The sequence below is a fragment of the Amblyraja radiata genome, chromosome 29 (genome assembly GCF_010909765.2).
Source record: "Amblyraja radiata isolate CabotCenter1 chromosome 29, sAmbRad1.1.pri, whole genome shotgun sequence".
Taxonomy (NCBI): Eukaryota; Metazoa; Chordata; class Chondrichthyes; order Rajiformes; family Rajidae; genus Amblyraja; species Amblyraja radiata.
Genome location: NC_045984.1, coordinates 15,358,019 through 15,378,051, shown reverse-complemented (window position 1 = coordinate 15,378,051; position 20,033 = coordinate 15,358,019). Strand labels below are relative to the sequence as shown.

At 41.5% G+C, this 20,033-nt stretch overlaps 1 protein-coding gene across 40 annotated transcripts in view; it reads right to left on the bottom strand.

The window, feature by feature from the left end:
- LOC116989340 (receptor-type tyrosine-protein phosphatase S-like) overlaps nucleotides 1–20,033 on the bottom strand; it is a 394,665-nt gene that overhangs the window by 26,405 nt on the left and 348,227 nt on the right. For all 40 annotated transcript variants that reach the window (XM_033046622.1, XM_033046611.1, XM_033046631.1 and 37 more), the window contains 5 exons: nucleotides 11,582–11,757; nucleotides 8,352–8,471; nucleotides 5,958–6,112; nucleotides 4,083–4,368; nucleotides 215–393 (listed from right to left, as the gene is read on the bottom strand). In XM_033046622.1, coding sequence (XP_032902513.1) covers nucleotides 215–393; nucleotides 4,083–4,368; nucleotides 5,958–6,112; nucleotides 8,352–8,471; nucleotides 11,582–11,757 — 916 coding nt within the window. The remainder of the gene's footprint in view (nucleotides 1–214; nucleotides 394–4,082; nucleotides 4,369–5,957; nucleotides 6,113–8,351; nucleotides 8,472–11,581; nucleotides 11,758–20,033) is intronic.

The following is a 20,033-nucleotide window of genomic DNA, read 5'->3' as shown; positions in this document are numbered from 1 at the left end:
ACTGCAATTTTATTTGCCAGATGACTGCTTTTCAGAGTATAATGGGCAACATAAGTGCCTCATCCAATCCATTAGAAAGTATGAAACAGTTTGTAATGTAAAACATAAGTCTCCTGCTGCTATATCCATGCATTTAACAGTGTAATATTGCTCTGAAAGTTTACCGTCTTAAGGGTAATCAGCCAGTAATGGAGCTGACCGCTTGGGCTCGTACCTGTATCCATCGATAAAGCTAGCATTGATGTAGTCGGAGCCCTCCACTCCGCGAATTGGCTGTAGACAAACCCTCGTCGTCTCGTACGGCATGATGTTGACCAGGCGGTTCTTGAACTTATTACACGGAAGGTTGGCACTTATGAATCTGGACGTGTGAGCTTTGGAATTGGCCAGGCGCTGAGAAGAAGAGACGAGAAGGAGAATGAAGGCAATTGTGGGTGTCAAGTGAGGCAAACGTCTCTGTGGGTTACGACAAAGACCAAAGATCTGTCCACCGCAGCCTTGAAAATATTCAGTGACTCAGCCCTCGTGACTCACACAGTTGATCAGATTTGATAAAGGATCACCAACTTGAAACGTTCCCTCAATGATTTTCTTTCTCCACAGATACCGTCTGACCTGCTGAGTGTTTCCACCACTCTCTTTCAACCATTCAATGATACTTCATTGTTACAAGTACCTACTAGGTACAGGGAAATGCTTTGTTTTGCAAACAGCTTGTTAAATCATGTAGCACTTAGGCAGCACACAAGTGTCGCCACGTTTTGGTGCTGACAAACTTACAAAGGTTTATCGAACAGTGCTATCTATTGCCTACTGCCGCACGTGGCATCAGCCCCCCTCCCTCTCAGCCGGGACCGCCTTCGTTCTCGGTGGCCCCCCTCTGCCGGGTCCCCCCCTTCGTTCTCGGCAGCCTCTATTTGTTTCTGATTTCCCGCTCTGCGAATATGCAAATACATATTTACTTTTCAATATGTCACAGTGATCTGCATAAAGCTCCCTGCAACCACAGAGTAGAGATTATCCCAGACAACACTGCTCATGTGCGGATTCGAGGGAGTTCTTTAAGCGAGGTGGTCAACAACAAATACAGAAGGTTAAGACAACCCATTAAAGTACATGGATCGAGAGTTTGTTCATTCCTGTGTTATCTCCAGTGAACATAGACTTGCACAGCAGGAAGTGAAGGGAATGCAAGCTACAACAAAGCTCTTCCAGCTGTTTATTAGCATACTGTGTTGCGTTAAGGATTGTGGTGTGGAGAGGGTCACTTAATCTGCATTGGTGATTGTTATTTTACAAGCTCTTTAGGCAAAATCCTCTCCTTGAAGTGAGTTCTTTATATGTCACAGCACCAGTGGCTGCCTCCTCCACTCTGCTGGGACTATACCCAAAGTTGCCTGCATCTTCACTCTGCTGCTCTCAAAAGTTCTTGTGATAGGAGCAGAATTAGGCCATTCGGCCCATCAAGTCTACTCCGCCATTCAATCATGGCTGATCTATGTCTCCCTCTGTAAATGACTTGATTGTAATCATGTATTGTTTTTCCGCTGACTGGATAGCACGGAAAAAAATGCTTTTCGCTCTTGGTACACGTGACATTAAACTAAACTGTCTTCTCCCCATAACCCCTGCCACCCAGGCTCTGCCTCATGTCCCTCAGACCCTCTTTGTTATTCTTCCCCTGGCTGTAGCAGCAGCTTTCACCTTGCTAAGCTGTGTAGCAATGCAGCCTGTGGCAATTAAGTCTCTGCAATTACTCGCTATGTCACCCGGCCCAGTCTAATAATGCAGGCAACAAAATATAACGGTGAGGAAGCCGAATGCATTATTCACTGTTATCCTCATGCCTGCATGGTTCTTCTTGTACCCAACATCAGCCAGTGAGGCAAGTTTCCTCCACCATTTAATAAGGTATGGCTTCCACACTGTATTTCTTCCTATCCCAGTCATCTCTCTTCCCTGCCCTGAAGAATATTTAAAGTTTCTGCTTCCACCAACTTTTGACGTTCCACACATTTATGATCTCCTGAAAGAAAAAATGTCACTTCATCTCTGTCATAAATGGTTCCCCTTATTTTTAAACAGTGACGTCATTCTTCTAAATTCCAGCAGATATAAATTTAGGCTGTCCAACCTTTCCTTATAAAGCAACCCATCCATTGTTATTGTGTCAGAAGGAACTGCAAATGCTGGTTTAAACCATAGATAGACCCAAAATGCTGGAGTAACTCAGCGGGATAGGCAGCATCTCTCGAGAGAAGGAATGGGTGATGTTTCAGGTCAAGACCCTTCTTCAGGCTAGAGTCAGAGGAAAGGGAAGCGAGAGGTATAGACGGTGAAGTAGAGGGATATAGAGCAATGAATGAAAGATATGCAAAGAAGAATGATAAAGGAAAAGGGTCATTGTAAGCTGTTTGCTGGGTGAGAATGAGAAACTGGTACGACTTGGGTGGGGGATGGATGGAGAGAGAGGGAATGCAGGAGTTACTTGGAAGTTAGAGAAATCAATATTATTTGGTAAATTTTCTCTGTACTGATTCCATTGTAGTAACATCCTTCCGTAAAACAAGGAAACCAACGCTATGCACAGTATTCCAATAGACTTCTGAGGAAGGCCGACTTATGAAATGTTAAATTCCATTGTAGTATAAAAATGAAAGCTTCAGACAAAAGTTTGCCTTCATTTCCCCTTTGTGAATCGTTATCAATTTTCAATGGCTTGGTCGGAGTTGATTCTTTTGTTCCAATATTCAATGATTTCCGTAAAGTTTTAATAGACTCTTGTGCAGATGTACTCCTATGTCTCAGTGTAAGGATTCCTCTATTCCCTCCAAGACTCTGTGCGCACTAGATGGAAAGTTTTTAATAGTTACACATCCTATCTCATAGTCCCCTTTGACTAACATGTTATATCCTGACATTACTATTCACCTTTAGTTTCTTGAATCCCCACTAGATCGCCCTTCTAAACTCATTGATCTCTCGTCCTTATTATATTGGTTTGAAAAACCAACCTTTAAATCGCCACTATCCCTCAAACTACCCTACACTGCCCAATATATACCTAATGCTTACGATGGACACAAAGTGCTGAAGTAACTCAGCGGGTCAGGCAGCGTCTCTGGCGAAAAAGGATGGATGACGTTACGGGTCGGGACCCTTCTTCAGACAGGACAATATCTATATTAGTTCCACCTGTAAGGTCATTTGGTTTTATGCAATGCACTATTAGCTGAGCCTGCTCATTTCTACATGTTCTGTTAAAGGTTGCCAAGGTGCCATGTGATGTTACACAGGACATATCTGGGGTAATATGATCTTTTTTGGATAAAGCTCTTGAAAAGTAAGTACTGCGGGACAGCAATTAATCATGCATCTGCCTCATGTTAACCATCCCACTACATCCGCATTGACATTTCTCTCAGTCTGATATTCTCAAAGCAATGCTTCTTTAAGTGTACTTTTACCCAAATGCAATTAGCGAATATAAAATTAAAACAAAAAACAAATTTGAAAATGATATGTTTTGGGACATTGAGATGGGGGTGCAACGGATATGAACACAAATTCACTCTGGTTTCTGCGTCAAAGGGTTAAAGGAATATGGGCCAAATGCGGGCATGTGGGACTAGTGTAGATCAGCCATCTTGGTCGGTATGGGTAAGTTGGGTTAAAGGGCCTGTTTCGATACTGTATGACCGTGACTATAACTAAAGAGACAATAGTATCTACAGAAATCCAACAGCTCACTTTGAGTTGTCTAAAATTCCCACCATGTCCCAAAGTCACAAAATTGCCCTGAGCATAAACTTGTTCATTTTACTCAGACAGGACAAAGCTTGGCTCTACCTGAAATCTGTCATCTCACTGATGTTACACTGGTACAATAGCTCTGACACCCATGGAAACCATATCCCCTGAAGAGGATAAGTCTTCAGATAGGGTGCGGACAGAAGGGATTGGATCAAAATATTAATACTCAATGGAAGATTTTCCTCAATCAATTTTTTGCTATCAGGCAATAAATACTTGCATGCCAATTCCTCGAGCCTGTTTGGAATCAACAAAGAAAATCTTCTTACCTTGAACTCGAGCTCCATGCCTGTGACGTGCTCCCCTGTCTCAACTTGGGTGAGTTTCTGAATGTAAGAGTACAAATTCCTGGCCATCACCTCAGTGGTCCCACAAGCCACTGCTTCCAGCAGTGCATCATGGATAAAAATGTACTGGTCCTCTGTCTGTACCATGTAGTTCCGTTGAGATCTCATCAGCGTCACATGGCCATAGATGTCAACCGTCTTCTCGTGTTTTATTCTCTCTAGCATGGCGTCGATGACGATGAAGCAGCCAGTCCGACCAACCCCAGCACTGAAAGATTAATTGACCCAGGTCATAAAAATGGTGATGATAGATTGCAATTACTTTAAATAAATAGAGAAATGAGTAACTGCAGATGCTAATTCACAAAAAATGACACAAAGTGCTGGAGTAACTCAGTGGGTTGGGCAGCATGTCTGGAGAACATGGATAATTGACTTTTTGGGACGGGGCCCTTCTTCAGACTGAGGGGGGAGGAGTAGGGGGGGGAGAAAGCTGGAAGAGAGGTGGAGCAGAAGAAAGCCTGGGAGGTAATAGGTGAACACAGGTGGGAGAGGGGTGGTGGGTGGGCTGGGCTGGGCTGAGCTGAGCTAAATGGAGCTGAACTTGCCTTTCAAAGGGTGATGTAAATCATAATGGACAATCATAATAATGGATGGATCCAAAATAGAGGTAATACTTCAATAAAAACAAGTCTAGCTGGTTCACAATATTGGCTGAATACTCATCAAATAATCACTGACAGCAGTAAAATAGTGGAGGTCTAGTTTAATAAACTTTTGTTTTAAGCACCGCATAGGATTTAGTGGTGTGCATTTGGGCTGAAATCTGTGATGATCATAAATACCAACAATATTAAACTGTCCAGTGTTGAGCATAAAATATATATCATTAATACCCAAGGCTAGGAATATTTAGTTTTGTGTTCAGCCAGAAGGGCTGTGGTGTGGGAAGTAGAGATGACACATGGGAATTATAGCTCCTGCTAGAATTAAAGTCATAAAGAGAAAGTTTTCTCTCCATCTCACCGTTGACCACTGTATACAGAATTAAACATTATGTTTCCCTACACATCATTCTCCAAAGAAAACAATTTGTGAATAAACAGTATTTTAAAAATAAGATGACGTGGTGTTCAATTTCTTGGGCCTACAGGCATCCAGAAATAATACCATACAGTTCTTTGTTTCTCCCTTGGCAGATTTATTTTATAATAGCTCCAGCCCATCTAAACTAAACCCTTTGGTCAAAGGGACTGGCCGTAAATGCTGAAGCGTTATTAGGCATTGGTCAAATCACATTTAAGGACATACCTTTAGAATAGAGATGAGGAGGAATTTATTTAGCCAGAGGGTGGTGAATCTGCGGAATTAATTGCCAAAGACGGTTGGATATTTGGATATTTGGATATTTTTAAAGCAGAGATTGGTAGGTTCTTGCTTAGTAAAGGTGCCAAAATTCATGGGGAGAAGGCAGGAGAATGGGTTTAAGAAGGAACTGCAGATGCGGGAAAATCGAAGGTAGACAAAAGTGCTGGAGAAACTCAGCGGGTGCAGCAGCATCTATGGAGCGAAGGAAATAGGCAACGTTTCGGGCCGAAACCCTTCTTCAGACTGATGGGGTTGAGAGGGAGAAATAGAAATAGATCACCCATGATTGAATTGCGATGCAGACACGATGGCCTAATTCTGCTCCTAGATCTTATGAAGTAAAAAGCATGGAGAAAGTAATCAAAATGAGAACTGTAGTGTTGTAAAATCCAACCATGAACTGCATGCCTGCCCCATTGACATTTGAAGTAATGATTTAATGAAGGTAGAAAGCAGAGACCAATTTCCAGTATCAGGGAATGACCATACCTGCAGTGTACCACCACGGGGCCGGCATCTGGAGGATTGCAGGTTTTCACTCTTCTTAGGAAAGCTAGGAAGGGAGTGGGATATTCTGGAACGCCATGATCAGGCCAAGCTGTGAACTGAAACTGGCGCACCTCCCTCTTCTCACTGGAGCCGTTCTGAAAAGAAAGACACAAAAGAAAATGTATATTGTGCCCATCACATGTGTTTCAGGCCATCCCAAGGTGTGAATGCACTCTTTTGATGTGTAATCAATGCTGATGTTGTAGGAAAGAGGGAATTTGCTCCCAGAAGCAGCAAAGTGACAATCAGCATTTTTGAAAGCTGTTTCCTTGCAAATATGCTGGAATAATAGTTTTGATATTTATGCTCAGGTCATGAGGTGGGATTGCAAAGTGCAACATTCTGACTCAGAGGCCAAGGTTCTACCAACTGAATCACAGCCAAAGCAAACTTTGGTCCAAGCAAGATATATTGGACCTGAAATGTTATTGCTGTTTCTCTTCCACAAACATTGGCTAACCTGCTGAGTTTTTCCAGCATTATCTGTAATATATTTGGTCAGAAATTAGTTTTATTTTAAATAAATGTCCTTTGCAGAAGACTAGGGGGTTGTGCCATGGGGAGGTTTAGATGGTAAATGTGTTAAAACAGCAAGATGCACAGTGTTCAAGAAAGTGAATTACGTTTTAAAAAGGTATACATTTTCAGCAGCAAAGAAAATGCTGGAGGAACTCAGCTGGTCGGGCAGTACGGGAATGGACAATGTTCAGAACAGTGATCCAGATTCGAGAGGTCATCTGTTCCTTCCCTCCACCGATGCTGCCTGAGTTACTCCAGCACTTTGTGCTTTGCTCAAGATTCCAGCATCTGCAGTTTTTATGTCTCCATTTTCTCCAGGTGTTTCAATCAGTTTTTCTATGTTATCTATATATTCACATATAAAATTGTTTTGTGTCTAAGACAAGTAGTGCTATTTTGTATGCTCGTATGTCCCTGATATTGATCTAATTTTAATTATACCTTGGGGCATTAATCATGGTAGTTCTGAAATTGTACTACGTGGAATGGGTGCAATTTGTGGAAGGTACACATTGAATAAAAGATATTGCCTGATCAGTAAAAATGTTTTTCCTAACTCATTAGTTAGAAAATTCTATGAACAATTTCTTCTTCAGTGCTATGTGCTTGATATCCTGAATCTGGTGCATATTGGAGAGGGAGCGTTCACTGATGGGCCTTTCGAGGACTACCGAGCCTTGCTTGGGTGCCACAGTGTTTTGCCATTGAGATCTGGAATTTACACATTAAGACGCCGAGTTTGGATTTCTAGATCTCTGGAGACTGCAAGTAATATTTTGTTGATTATCTCAGTTTGCGGGGGGACTGATAACATGTTGGGGCAGGAGTAAGCTTGACTTCCGAGCACACGGGTGTGCCACTGAGGTTCCTCAGAGAAAGAGTATGCAATCATATGCAAGCAATGAGTGGAGAGATTTTTCCAGTAGTATCACATTGAAGAGCAGGCAAAAACAGGACAAAGTCAAAATGCAAATGAGTTGTTGTGAAAGGAGATGATTTCACAAAAGCAGAAACCTACTTGAATGACAAGCGCTCATTAATATATTTTAATTGTGTGCTTGAACACTATATTTCAAACATCTTTATCCTTGGTTTCCTAAAAGCCTGAAGTGATTCACGTTGCCCAGCTTACGTTGATTTGTTCCAAAACCCTCATGGTTGTAGGCAGGGTACCTGTAGCCTTGCGGTAGCCAAACACAATATTCAGCAGGTCTGGGAAGCTTGGTTACTTTGAGGAATTGTCACTGTTCCAAGCAATCATCAATATTTGTCTACATCCTTGGATACCAACTCTTTCATCATCAATAACAAGTCAGTTCCGCTGCCAAATAACAGCTCTTCCATTAACCACATACTGTTACTCTCATTTTAAGAAACCAGCTCTCCATTAACCACACACTGTTAACCCCATCTTAAGATACCAACTTCTCATTAACTATAACTGCACAAATACACTCTTGGCCCGAGATACCAGCTCCTTCCTCACCCACACACACACAGCCTCTTCCACTATCAGACATTAACCCCCCATTTTAACTTTTGTTTTAATGGTTTAAATCACCATCTGCAGTTCCTTCATACACTAATCCTTCCATCCTCTATTACACACTCCCTCGTACTGACACTAGCAATAATCCAATAGAGATCCTGTTCAACCCTCAGATGCCAAACCTTTCACCTCTTATAGAGCCTGTTCTATTCCCATGTCCATTGGAGAGTTTGTCCTATCGTTTAAAGAAAAACACCTCTCTCGAATCCTTTTTCGCAACCAGCCATTCACAGATCTAGAGTATGTTAATTTGGAGAATTAGTTACCTTGTGTAGGCAGAAATTTCGAACACAGAAGGTGGCCAACTCAATGGTGTCCAACAGAGTCACCTGTATCATTCCGTAGGTATCTGTCCCTCGGCTGGGCCAGTATTGGTCGCACTTCACCTGAACAAAAGGCACAAATAATAAGGAGGGTCCATTGAGGCAACAGGCACAAATATTTCTTAGAAATCGCAGTTACAGGTAGTGTGATTAAGACAGAAACACATTTTGTAGGGAGTGGGTAAACATACCTGGTGTAGATGCCAGTACAGAATAGCAGGTAATAGATGTCTGTGCAAATACACTCTTTGTACGGATTGTAGGTGCAAACAAGAACGTATCAATAGAAGCAGGAGTAGATGCTTTGCATCATTTAAGCTGTTTAATAACATTGTGGTTTATCCACTAGCTCAGTACTGCTTTTCTCCACCATATTCCTTGATTTCTTTCACATTGCAGAATATCAACCCCTGTTGTGAATACATTCTGTCACCGAGTCTCAATTCTTGTAAGTAGAGAATAACAAAGGGTCACCCCTCTTTGGTTGAATACATTTCCTCTCATTTTGTTTGATATATGCATTGAGACTCAGTGTACAGGAGCAGTTCTAGATTCCTCTCCAAAATCTCCTAGATTCATCTCCAAAATACAAGCAGCAAGCATAAGTACTTGATTAGACATTGGATACAGACAGGTAGGTAGGTATGGACACCTGCACAGAGATTTAATGTACAGCTGGCATATGTATCTGTACACAGGCTAAAGACATAGATACCTGCACAGAAACACTGTAGTTGGCATTGATAAAGTATCAGGCCACAAGGGATCTGTAGCAATCAGAGCATCTGGAAATACATGCAAATGCAATTCAAGGCAGGTATGGTGGAGGTGTGACAATTGAATAAAATTGTTCAAACTGCTGAGAAGCAACTTTGGGATTACTCTGCAGTAAACTGTGAACTAAACCTATTGTCAGGTTTGAGGGAGCAAATATCTTTCCAGGTTAGGTCTGAAGTCCCTCTGAGGTGGAATGGCTAACTTCCTCTCCTCACCCATAACTAACTAACGATCCAATAAAAGCAAAATAAAGTACACAGTGGGTGCAGTGGAATTACATTTCCGTGGAGATGCTTCAGCTGAACTGAAATATTAAGCTGCTTTTCTTCCTTCAGATGCGGATAGGCCAGCTGTGAATTTCCAGCATTTTGTCCTCATCTATTCCCTGATATCACAGGGCAGCATCATAGGGTGTCAGCTGCACCACATTATTGAATCACATCAAGCTTACCTACCAGAGTAGCAACTGGGCCAGTATAGGTTCAGGTTCTATTACTGTTATGTCATGTGTAGCGAGCTACAGTGAAAAGCTTTATTTTGCATGCTTTCCAATCAAGTCAGATAACACTGCACATAAATACAATCATGCAAAAACTCAAGCACAATAAATAGCGCAAAGGAAAAGGTACAGAGTAGAATATAGTTCTCAGCATTAATACTGGATGCCAAATCCTCAAAGCACTGGCTTAATATTAAAGACGGGTCACCTGCAATTTGCACTCAGGAGTTCACAGTCCCAAGCAGACAAGGAGGGTTTTGGTACTGCTGTTGATGAGAAGAGGGTCGAGGCTGGGTCTCTTTTGCCAAGCTGTGGTTGTGTTTAACTGCAGTCAGTCGATTGAAGCCTGTTTTATGTTAAGTTTTGCAAACCACAGCAATCAACCACTACATTGAGCAGAGTAGAGTGGCGGCATTTAACCTTTTATACAGTTCAGTGGTGTGCATTGAAAAGCAATTCGAGTGATACGGATTGTTTTACGGTGCTGGATTTGGCTGTGTGGATAATCATTGTGTGACACCGCAGTAGCTCCCAATCAAGTGTACCTGTTAATCTCTTTTTGGTAAAGTGATCCCTGGACCAAGTGTTGACCAGGACTCAGAGCTTACCTGTCATACAGAGCTCAGTGGAACTTCACATCTGAATCAGTGTAAGGTGGATCTGGATTCACCACCATACACCACCCATGGTTGAGACAACCACAGCTGCTCGTTATCTACGATTATACATGAAGAATGCATGACCCCTGGACACATACAGTGTCCTCCATAATGTTTGGGACAAAGACCCATCATTTATTTGCCTCTGCACTCCACAATTTGAGATTTGTAATAGAAAAAGTTACATGTGGTTAAAGTGCACATTGTCAGATTTTAATAAAGGCCATTATTATACACTTTGGTTTCACCTTGTAGAAATTACAGCAGTGTTTATACATAGTCCCCCCCATTTCAGGGCACCATAATGTTTGGGACACAGCAATGTTATGTAAATGGAAGAAGTCATGTTTAGTATTTTGGTGTATATCCTTTGCTTGAAGCTAGCGATTCATGGACATCATCAGTTGCTGAGTGTCTTCTCTGGTGATGCTCTGCCAGACTGGTATTGCAGCCATCTTTAGCTTATGCTTGTTTTGGGGGCTAGTCCCCTTCAGTTTTCTCTTCAGCATATAAAAGGCATGCTCAATTGGGTTCATATTGTACATGGATGTTTGATGATTGGCATAGGCAAGGACAGAGGGCTTGTTTCTGTACTGCATTCTATTGTTCTATGACATCCAATTACATTTTATAAGCATCCGATCTATTCAGGTACTGAATTCAGATATTAGCAATCCCTCCATGGGAAGAAATCTTCATCGTTAACCACTCCTCTCTAATACTTTATCTGAGAACACAGGTTAGGCTAACACAATTTGTTATTAGTGGTTACTTTTGGTTGTGAAGTCCTGAACTCACAAAAACATGGTGATGTCCCAGTCTCTAATCATCCTTAATAGTCATTGAGTAATACATCATGGAAACAGGCTTCTTGGCCCAACTCGTTCTTGCCAACCAACACAGAAGGCCTTGTTTCTGTGCTGCACACCTGTCCCATTTTCTTGCATTTGACTCGTATATCATTCTAAACCTTTCCTATCCATGTAATGGTACAAATGTCTTTTCAATGTTGCAATTATATTTGCCACAACCACTTCTTTTTGTCAGCTCATTCCATACATGTACTGTGTGAAAACGTTGCCCCTCAGGTTCCTATCATATCTTTCCCCTCTTAACTTAAACCATGTCCCCAACCCTGGGACAAGGCTATGTGCAACCTATGTCTTGATGTCCTTAACGTTTCACATTTTCAAACCTGAAATCTGAGCTAAGAAGCCTTGAGGAAAGTCCACCCTTACCCGAGATTTTTCTTCCAGTTTTGTCATCATGACGATGGTTGCGCTTCTCTGCTCCCAGACCATCCTCCAGAAATCCCCAAACGTCTCTGGGAGTGGTCCCTGTGTGGCGATGTAGGCATTCTGCTTCCGATAGCCATCGATGTAGTTTGCATTAATGTAATCACTGCCCGAGATACCTGCCAGTGGGAGCAGAGAGGAGGGGGCTAACAAAAGAATCAATCACATCATATGAAAACAGGGAAAGCACTGAAATTATTTTTCCATTGTTTTCGCCAACACTCCCACTCTCTTCAACATCTTGTTTTTGTTTTTAACTTTACCTGGTTCTGATGAAATATCATCAACCTGAAATGTTGTTTCTCTCTCCACAGATGCTGCCTGACCTGCTGAGTACTTCTAATATTACACGTCTTTAATTTTGTATTAAGTCTCCCAAACTCTGAATGAATACATCGCACATGAAATGAAAAGTTGAAATGACTGGCTTGATGTCCATTCAGTTAAAATGTGGTGCTCCTTATGACACTTTAGGAGGGGTTTGGATAGTGTAAGTTAGCGGAAACTCATTCCCCTGTTACTAGCATCAAGACCAAGACATGATGGATTCAAAATTATTGGCAAAAGAATTAAGCAGGGTTGTGAGAAATGAGGAGACGTAATTTCACATGATCTGGAATTCACTATCTGAGATGTATTTGGGTCAGATTTTACCAAAACTTTCAAAAGAGGAATCAGATGTATATTGAAAAATGGAGGAAAGGCTGGAGAATGGGACAAATCTAGATGATTTGCAAGGAGCTGCTGAAAATGTATTGGAACAAGTAGACTCGTGATGTGCTATATGATTCTAAGATCTTGTGTTTGAGAGGACCAACTGGCCCAGAACTAGTGGAAAATCCACTGGACATCAAGGAGCTCCAATGACTGAAATTGTAACATATTTTTGAGAAGGGTTATTATGAACAATGCTGTTTTAGTTGTGTTTTACTTTCAATGAATGGACACTTGGTTCTGAGTTCTCACTACTGTAGAGTATGGTGCATTTCCAGAATATATATTGTTTTACTAAGTGTTCATCTCTGAGAAGAGGTGTGGAACATTCATAATACACTCCACCATGGGAGCCAGGACCTTCAAGAATCATGGTCAATCCCACAACTTGGTTTAACTCCTGTTCATGTTACCACCCATTCATGCCTCATATCCAGTTCGACTGTTCATGTTACCACCCATTCATGCCTCATATCCAGTTCGACTGGATTGTCAACTACAGCTGCACCTGTCCCGAAAAGATTCATCAGCTCATCTCATGCCACTATCCATCTCACCACTGGTCACCCAACGCATCTAAACTCATGACCATGCAACATTTGTAATGTTATGGCTGTTTCTTTCAAATTCTTTTTTTTTAAGGCTCAATGCCAGTATTTGTTGTGCATCCCTAAATACCATTGGGAAGGCGGTGGGGAGCTACTGTCTTGAAGTGCAGCAGTCCGTCGGGCGAAGGTACTCCCACCATGTTGTTGAGCCTACATTTAGACCTATGAGAGAATATGCTTACAAATCAGGATGTTGTGCGACTTCACGAGGAACCTGCAGGTGGGGCTGTTGCTATTTGGCTGAAGACCTTATTCTTGGTGACAGAGGTTGTGGGTTTGGGAGATGATTAGATGGTTCTTAACTGTCAACCAAATAGCCTTTTCATATTCACTAGTTTGATAACAACTTAAAAAATGAATCAAAAGAAATGCAAGATCCACTCACAATTGTGGTTAATGCATTTCCTTGGTCGTATTGCAGCCAACATATAGCAATGTACTGGAGATTCCTGGAGCTTGCCCTTTGAATGCTTTCTACTCCAAAGGTGTTGATGTTCTTGGAATTCACCTTCTATCTAGGATTGGTGCCCGCACTCTTCAGTGCTCTCGGCATTAAAAAAGCACATATACAGGTCAGATTTCCTTGTCATGCACCTGCTATGTTTGGGGATATATGGGAAACTGGCAGTAAAACGGACATCACGGACAACGGTCAGTAATGGAGGCAAGGGAAGGCGGTCCCAATGTAGAGATAAGGAAAAACAGGAAAATACAAGGAAAGTGTTCAATCTCACTCCGTTCATAGAGGGACATTGTTTCTAAAACCACTTTGAAATATAAAGCAGCACTAATCTCCAAGGAAAAGCTTTTTGCTGTTCCCTTTCAACAGCTAAATCCACCATAACTGCATGACATGTATTCACTTTTATGGCTTTCACTGTGCACAGCTAATCTCTGCCTTCATTGCTGCAACTTTTCCATATTTGCATAATTAAGCATTCTGGACGACCTTTCTACACATATGCTTACAACTCAATTCTACTTTTAAAGTTAGCCAAGCACTTTGATACAGGGAGCATTCAGTGCATGGGACCTTAAATCAACATATTCATGAAGGGTTTTTTCATTCAGGTGAGATTAGTTCGATAAATTCAGGGATACAGCATGGAAACAAGTCCCTTGGCCCACTGACCAGTGAACCCCGCACACCAACACTATCCTATACACACTAGGGTCAATTTTACATTTATACCAAGCCAATTAACCTTCAAACCTGTTCAAAAAGGAACTGCAGATGCTGGATATCGAAGGTACACAAAATTGCTGGGGAAACTCAGCGGGTGCAGCAGCATCTATGGAGCGAAGGAAATAGGCGACGTTTCGGGCCGAAACCCTTCTTCAGTCGCCTATTTCCTTCGCTCCATAGATGCTGCTGCACCCGCTGAGTTTCCCCAGCAATTTTGTGAACCTTCAAACCTGTACGTCTTTCGAGTGTGCGAGGAAACTGGAGATCTCAGTGAAAGCCCACGCAGTCACGGTGAGAACCTACAAATTCTGTACAGACAGCACCCGTAGTCGGGATCGAACCCGGGTCTCTGGCGCTGTAAACATTGTAAAGGGACAACTCTACCGCTGCGCCACCGTGCTGCCCTGATTTCCTGATTAACATTCCTCTCATGAAAAACACAGGTGAAGGAAACTTATCTCAAGGCATAGTCAATGTGGGTAATATTATTTTGGACAACTCTGCTTGAAATATGGGCACTTGCAACTCCCCAAATAAACAGAGTCACCTACTCTTCTCCTCTCCCTCATTCTCCCACCATCTATTTCTGCCTTCCTTAAAACATAAATATGGAATCGTAACGTTTGTATGAAGATGATTTGGGATTGCCCAAGCATGTGTAAGAAATAATACCTTAATCAAATTAATCCATGGGTGTGAGTCCTTGTAGCATGCAGCACTTGTTACACAACAAACACTAGGATGATCATCGGGACATAAAGGTAGAAGGAACATGAGGAGGCCAACTATCCTGACAAAGCCACCAGGCATTAAGAGTACTGTGGCGTGCTTAGCTAGTGGATGTTTAGACACAATTAGGCTGCTATGCTCCCATAATAAACAATATTACTAACCAAGCAGTTTAGGACATTATGGACATGAAAGGCTATAGTTAGATGCAAGTTCTATCAGTGTTACTGCAAGTGCTAACTCAAATGACCGGACTTGTCCCAACTCCCTGACAAACCAGCCTTAATTTCCTAGAGCCATTTCATGAATGGCATTTCCATGTGGTACCAGGGGGACGATGGTTGATTTGGGATTGGTCTTGAGGGCTTTCAGGGATGGGATGAAGAAAACGGTCCGGAATGCGATGGGGGAGAAAAGTGGATGGAAGAAAATAAAAATATTTCTTGATTTCTAAGGTGCTATATGGAAAAAAAAGTAATGTACAACAGGATAATGTACAACAATTCATGAAATAATGGATCAACTCAAGACCTCGGGCTTAACAGCTTTCAAGGAGTTAATGGAGAGTCATCAAAGGTCATCTCAAGCCTATATTCTGCCTCCTCACCATAAACGAAAGCCAATTTTAGCCTGTGTCATTTGGTAAATTGATTGGGCCCTAGTACATTACTATATTGCCCCACAGCATGTTTTTTCAAAAGCTGAGTGTTCCAATTCATCATCCATATTATGATGCATGACCTGATTCCTACAAGCTCCCTCTGTTATGGCTAAGTAATTTCCAAGCTTGGCCCAGACCGGCCATCAGCTCTAATTACTTGCGCCTCCAAGACAATCAATTCCCTTACTGACAAAAGGTTCCTCATTACATTTTCCCAGAAATATACAAGGTAAATCACATAGACCTCAGTTGCGTAATAGATCAGCGAGAATTTAAAAAGATACTCTGAGCTTTGCTGTATTGTCAGTGTGCTCCTTCACACTGAAAGAAGCTTATTTTATATTTCTCTCTCGATTGAAATACTTTGCTTAATAAAAGGCAACACACATTATTAGGGATGGCAAACTGGCTTCAATGGAATACAGTCCGTAGGACACAAAGTAGGCATTAAATGTGTCTTGATGGCGGAATTAAATTTGTCAATTAAAGCCTTGGTATTGTCACTGAAGGCTGGTAGTGAAGGGGATGTGCACCTCAGCACTTTGCACCCTCAAAATATGTTTTGGAAGGCATGGAAGATGAGTAGGGAGATTGGGGTGTGGGGAGGGCTGAGTATTTGCCTATTTGCACGTGTGGACACTTTGTTATTTAAAGTAGTGGGTATAAGGACCTACTATTTTGTACATCAACACAAGGTAAGTCACATAGGTGTATTGCAGGGTTTGGAGTAAGACGAGAGGGGCAAACAGAAATTACGTTGGATAGGTCAGTTACCATGGTGGAGTACTGTTTCATCTGATTATGGAGTATTGAAGCTATTTTAGAAAGTCTATGTTGTTACACGCGATGTCATTATCATTCTATATCGCTCCTCCATTTGCAGACCAATTTTTGAATGAGTCACCCAGGCCACTCCACATGTTATGAACTCTAGTTAGTTACTTCAACTCTAGTGGCCTGGATCTTGTTGGAAAAATGAACACGCTCGGGAATTCCAATGCACCCAGTGAAACAATGACCGTCTGGCCACAGTCATCACAGACGAATGCAAAGTCTATTTTTATGGGATAAAACATATTGTCCATTCCTTCTCTCTCAAGGCTGGGTTTTTAAGATGGGGCCTGTGGCTAAGGAACAGGGTGGGAGCAAAGGAAACCAGCAGACGTACATCCAGGATGGCGCTGAAGCCTGGCGACGCTTTGTGTGCTGGTCCCATCATCACAAATCACTCATTACAATCGCTCCGCTCTTTTAAATCTTGATTTCAACAACAGCATTTCTTACACTAACTATGCTAAATCTTTTATCCTGTATCTGCACACTGTAGACAGCTTGACCTTAATCATGCACAGTCTTCTCGCTAACTGGATAGCACATTACAAAACAGCTTTACACTGTACCTCAATACACATGACAATAATAAACACAACAAAACTGAACTAAACTACACTAAACTAAACAGGTGAGTGAGAATGAATTAGCACTCCACTTGGGGAATTGGTATTTGTTATGATTCAGGAATGGGTTGAAGATTGGGATCTGCTTTGGGGTCAATGTTGTGTCAGGGGAGGGAAACTGAGTACAGAGATGCAGTTATTCCTTACTAGCAGTCAGTGTCGTGAGATTTAGGCCATATCTCCAAGAGTGCTCAATGACAACAGCAGCATTGACAACAGGTTTCTACGCATTGCTGTAAAAAAACATTGCACGGGAATGATGTCATCACTTGCATCCTGATGTGGTTATTGGGCAAGAGTAACTAGCTGAATTTTCTGATTGGTGCGATATTTGACCTGGGAGTGACTATAAATGAAACTCATTCTGGTGCAAATCAATATTCAATTTTGTAAAGTATAAAGAAATTGGTGTATGGGTTTTATTAGTAATATTGGTTGATTGTTTTTTTTGGGTGAAGCACATTGGAAATCTGAAATAAAAACAGAAATTGGCAGGAACACTTAGCAGGTCAGGCAACATCTGTGGAGAGAGATCAGAGTTAATGTTGTGGGTGAATGACTTAATCAGATGACTTTGTTACAGATGCTGCCCGACCTGCTGAATGTTTCTGATATTCTCTCTTTTTTACTTTAAGACTGCTATTCGATAAATATTGTGTCATAATCAATTTCTCTGGGTTGCTTTTTAGAAGGTTTGAAGGGAGTCTATGTTGAGCATTTTAAATAGACTATACATATTGTTTAAACTGCTTGCATCTTGTTTGTAAAAAAAAGGTACATTCCTTAATGGGTTTAATTAAATGTTAAGAATCTACAGAACACACATACTCTGCACAACGGAATCAAACTTATTTGTAATGTCATCTTAAAGAAACGCAACATTGCTGATGTACAAATTACCAGTCATTTCAGGGCTTAAGAAATATGTTATGAGTTGCCAATCTATAAATCTTGTAGGTCAATTTATCCCAGCTCTCTATCTTCTTCAACCAAACACCAGTTTTCCATCATTAATGCTCTTTGAAACTGAAGGATGCCGGAGAACGTCTCACTAATCAGGCTTGTCTCAAGATGCTCCAACCAAGCAAAGCCCAGCCCTGGAGCTCACGGCTTCAAAGTGAGTAATCTTCCTCTCAAACCCTCCTGCCTGCTCCTGACCCTTTAATATATTGCTCCAGTATCTTTCAAAGCTTGGATGCTTCGAAATTTACTCTGCTTGTTATAACTCATTCACGAGTTGAAAACTATGATCCTCTCAATGTTAAATTTTGTTCTTCCCATGTACAATCTACAACCATCTAAAATCTAAACTTGGTGAAAGGTAACTACTGCTTATAATATCATCTCTCTTGATGTCAACTGTAATCTGCCCAATGATGTCACTCCCTTCTCCCATGTTCCTCAATAACCCTGATTGAATTCTCTAATTTTAGATAACTACCGACAAACAACCTTTCCTTCCTTACCCCACTCTCCTCGTCCCTGTGCCCCACTTGGACTCGCTCCCAATTTTCTTCTTCCACTCCCACTTTCCACCTATATTTCTTCGTCTGGCTTCACAATTCGCACCTTTTCTATCCTTATCTCACTGTGACTTTTCATCTCTGGCCTTTGTCTAACCATCTGCTCATCAAAAAACACACTTCCCCTCACCTGTATCCACCTGTCATTAGCCAGGCTTTGACCTGCTCCTCCTCTCTTCCAGCTTTCTCACCCTAATCAGACTGAAGAAAGGTCTGATCCGTTTGGAATCAGTATGAACAGAAACGTCGCCCATCCATGTTCTCCACAGATGCTGCCTGACCAGTAGAGTTACTCCAGCTTGTTGTGTTTTTTGTCCTCAATAAAATACACTGCAACCAAAGTTATTTTGTACCACACACTCACACTTGCCTTTTCTCTAATTTACTGATGGAGCTTTTTGCTTGAGAATGTGATGGCTTTGCAGATTTTTATATTTGAGTACATCTCTTGTTTTGTTTCTTAACATCTCCACAGGAGGAATGGCAATGGAAACTTAAGGTAAATGCCATTTTGTACATAATTATTAATAAACTAAGGGCGGCACAATGGTGCAGTGGTAGAGTTGTTGCCTCACAGCACGAGAGACCTGGGTTTGATCCTGACCTCGGGTACTGTCTGAGCGGAATTTGCACGTTCTCCCCGTGAGCACGTAGGTTTTCCCCATTTTCCTCCCACATCCCAAAGACGTGCGTGCTTGTAGGTTAATAAGCTTCGGTAAAAAGAAAATGTCCCTTGAATGTAGTATACAACTAATGTATGGGTGATCGCTGGTCAGCATGGACTTGGTGGGCCGAAGGATCTATTTCCATGCAGTATTTCTAATCTAAACTAAACTATACTCGATACATCTGGACTATCAAAACTGCAGAGTTTTGGCCTAAGAGTAATTTAACTTCAAATAGCCCAAAAGTCATTTAATGACAACTCTTCTGTAAAGGTCAATGGTTTAATGTTAGATCAGTCATCTCTTGAGAATATAGGGACATTCCAGTTAGCAGCATGGTGGAATATTAGGCCAGGAGTTCCTAAACTAACAGTGAAATGCGACAGCAACAATCAAAACAGAAAGTGCTAAAAAAAAAGGCAATTTTTTCCCCTTTAAATGAGATTGTTCAAACTTCCAGCAGTAACAACAGCAGAGTACAATGGAGCAGCTGGAGGGCAAACTTTGGATTCTGCATAATGTGCCAGCTGTACCACTGTTTCATTAAAACGATTTTAATCAGTTTCTTTAAGACTGATTTCTATTTTAATTAAAATGATCACGATATTTCCCATTCCTCTCCCTCGTTCTGCATGCCACCTTGAATGTTCTCAAATGCCAATGATCATTAAAACAGCTGTCCAAAAACATGCCTTATACAATTAAACTCCAACAGTAACAAGCGCCTTCCATTCATTCCCTTTGTTCCCTCCATCACAGGATATTCCGTCTTAATGTTGAGAGAACTTAGGCTCGGAGAGAATACTGTAAAGATTTGACAATGAATTAAACTTGCACCAAATAAAGGTTACA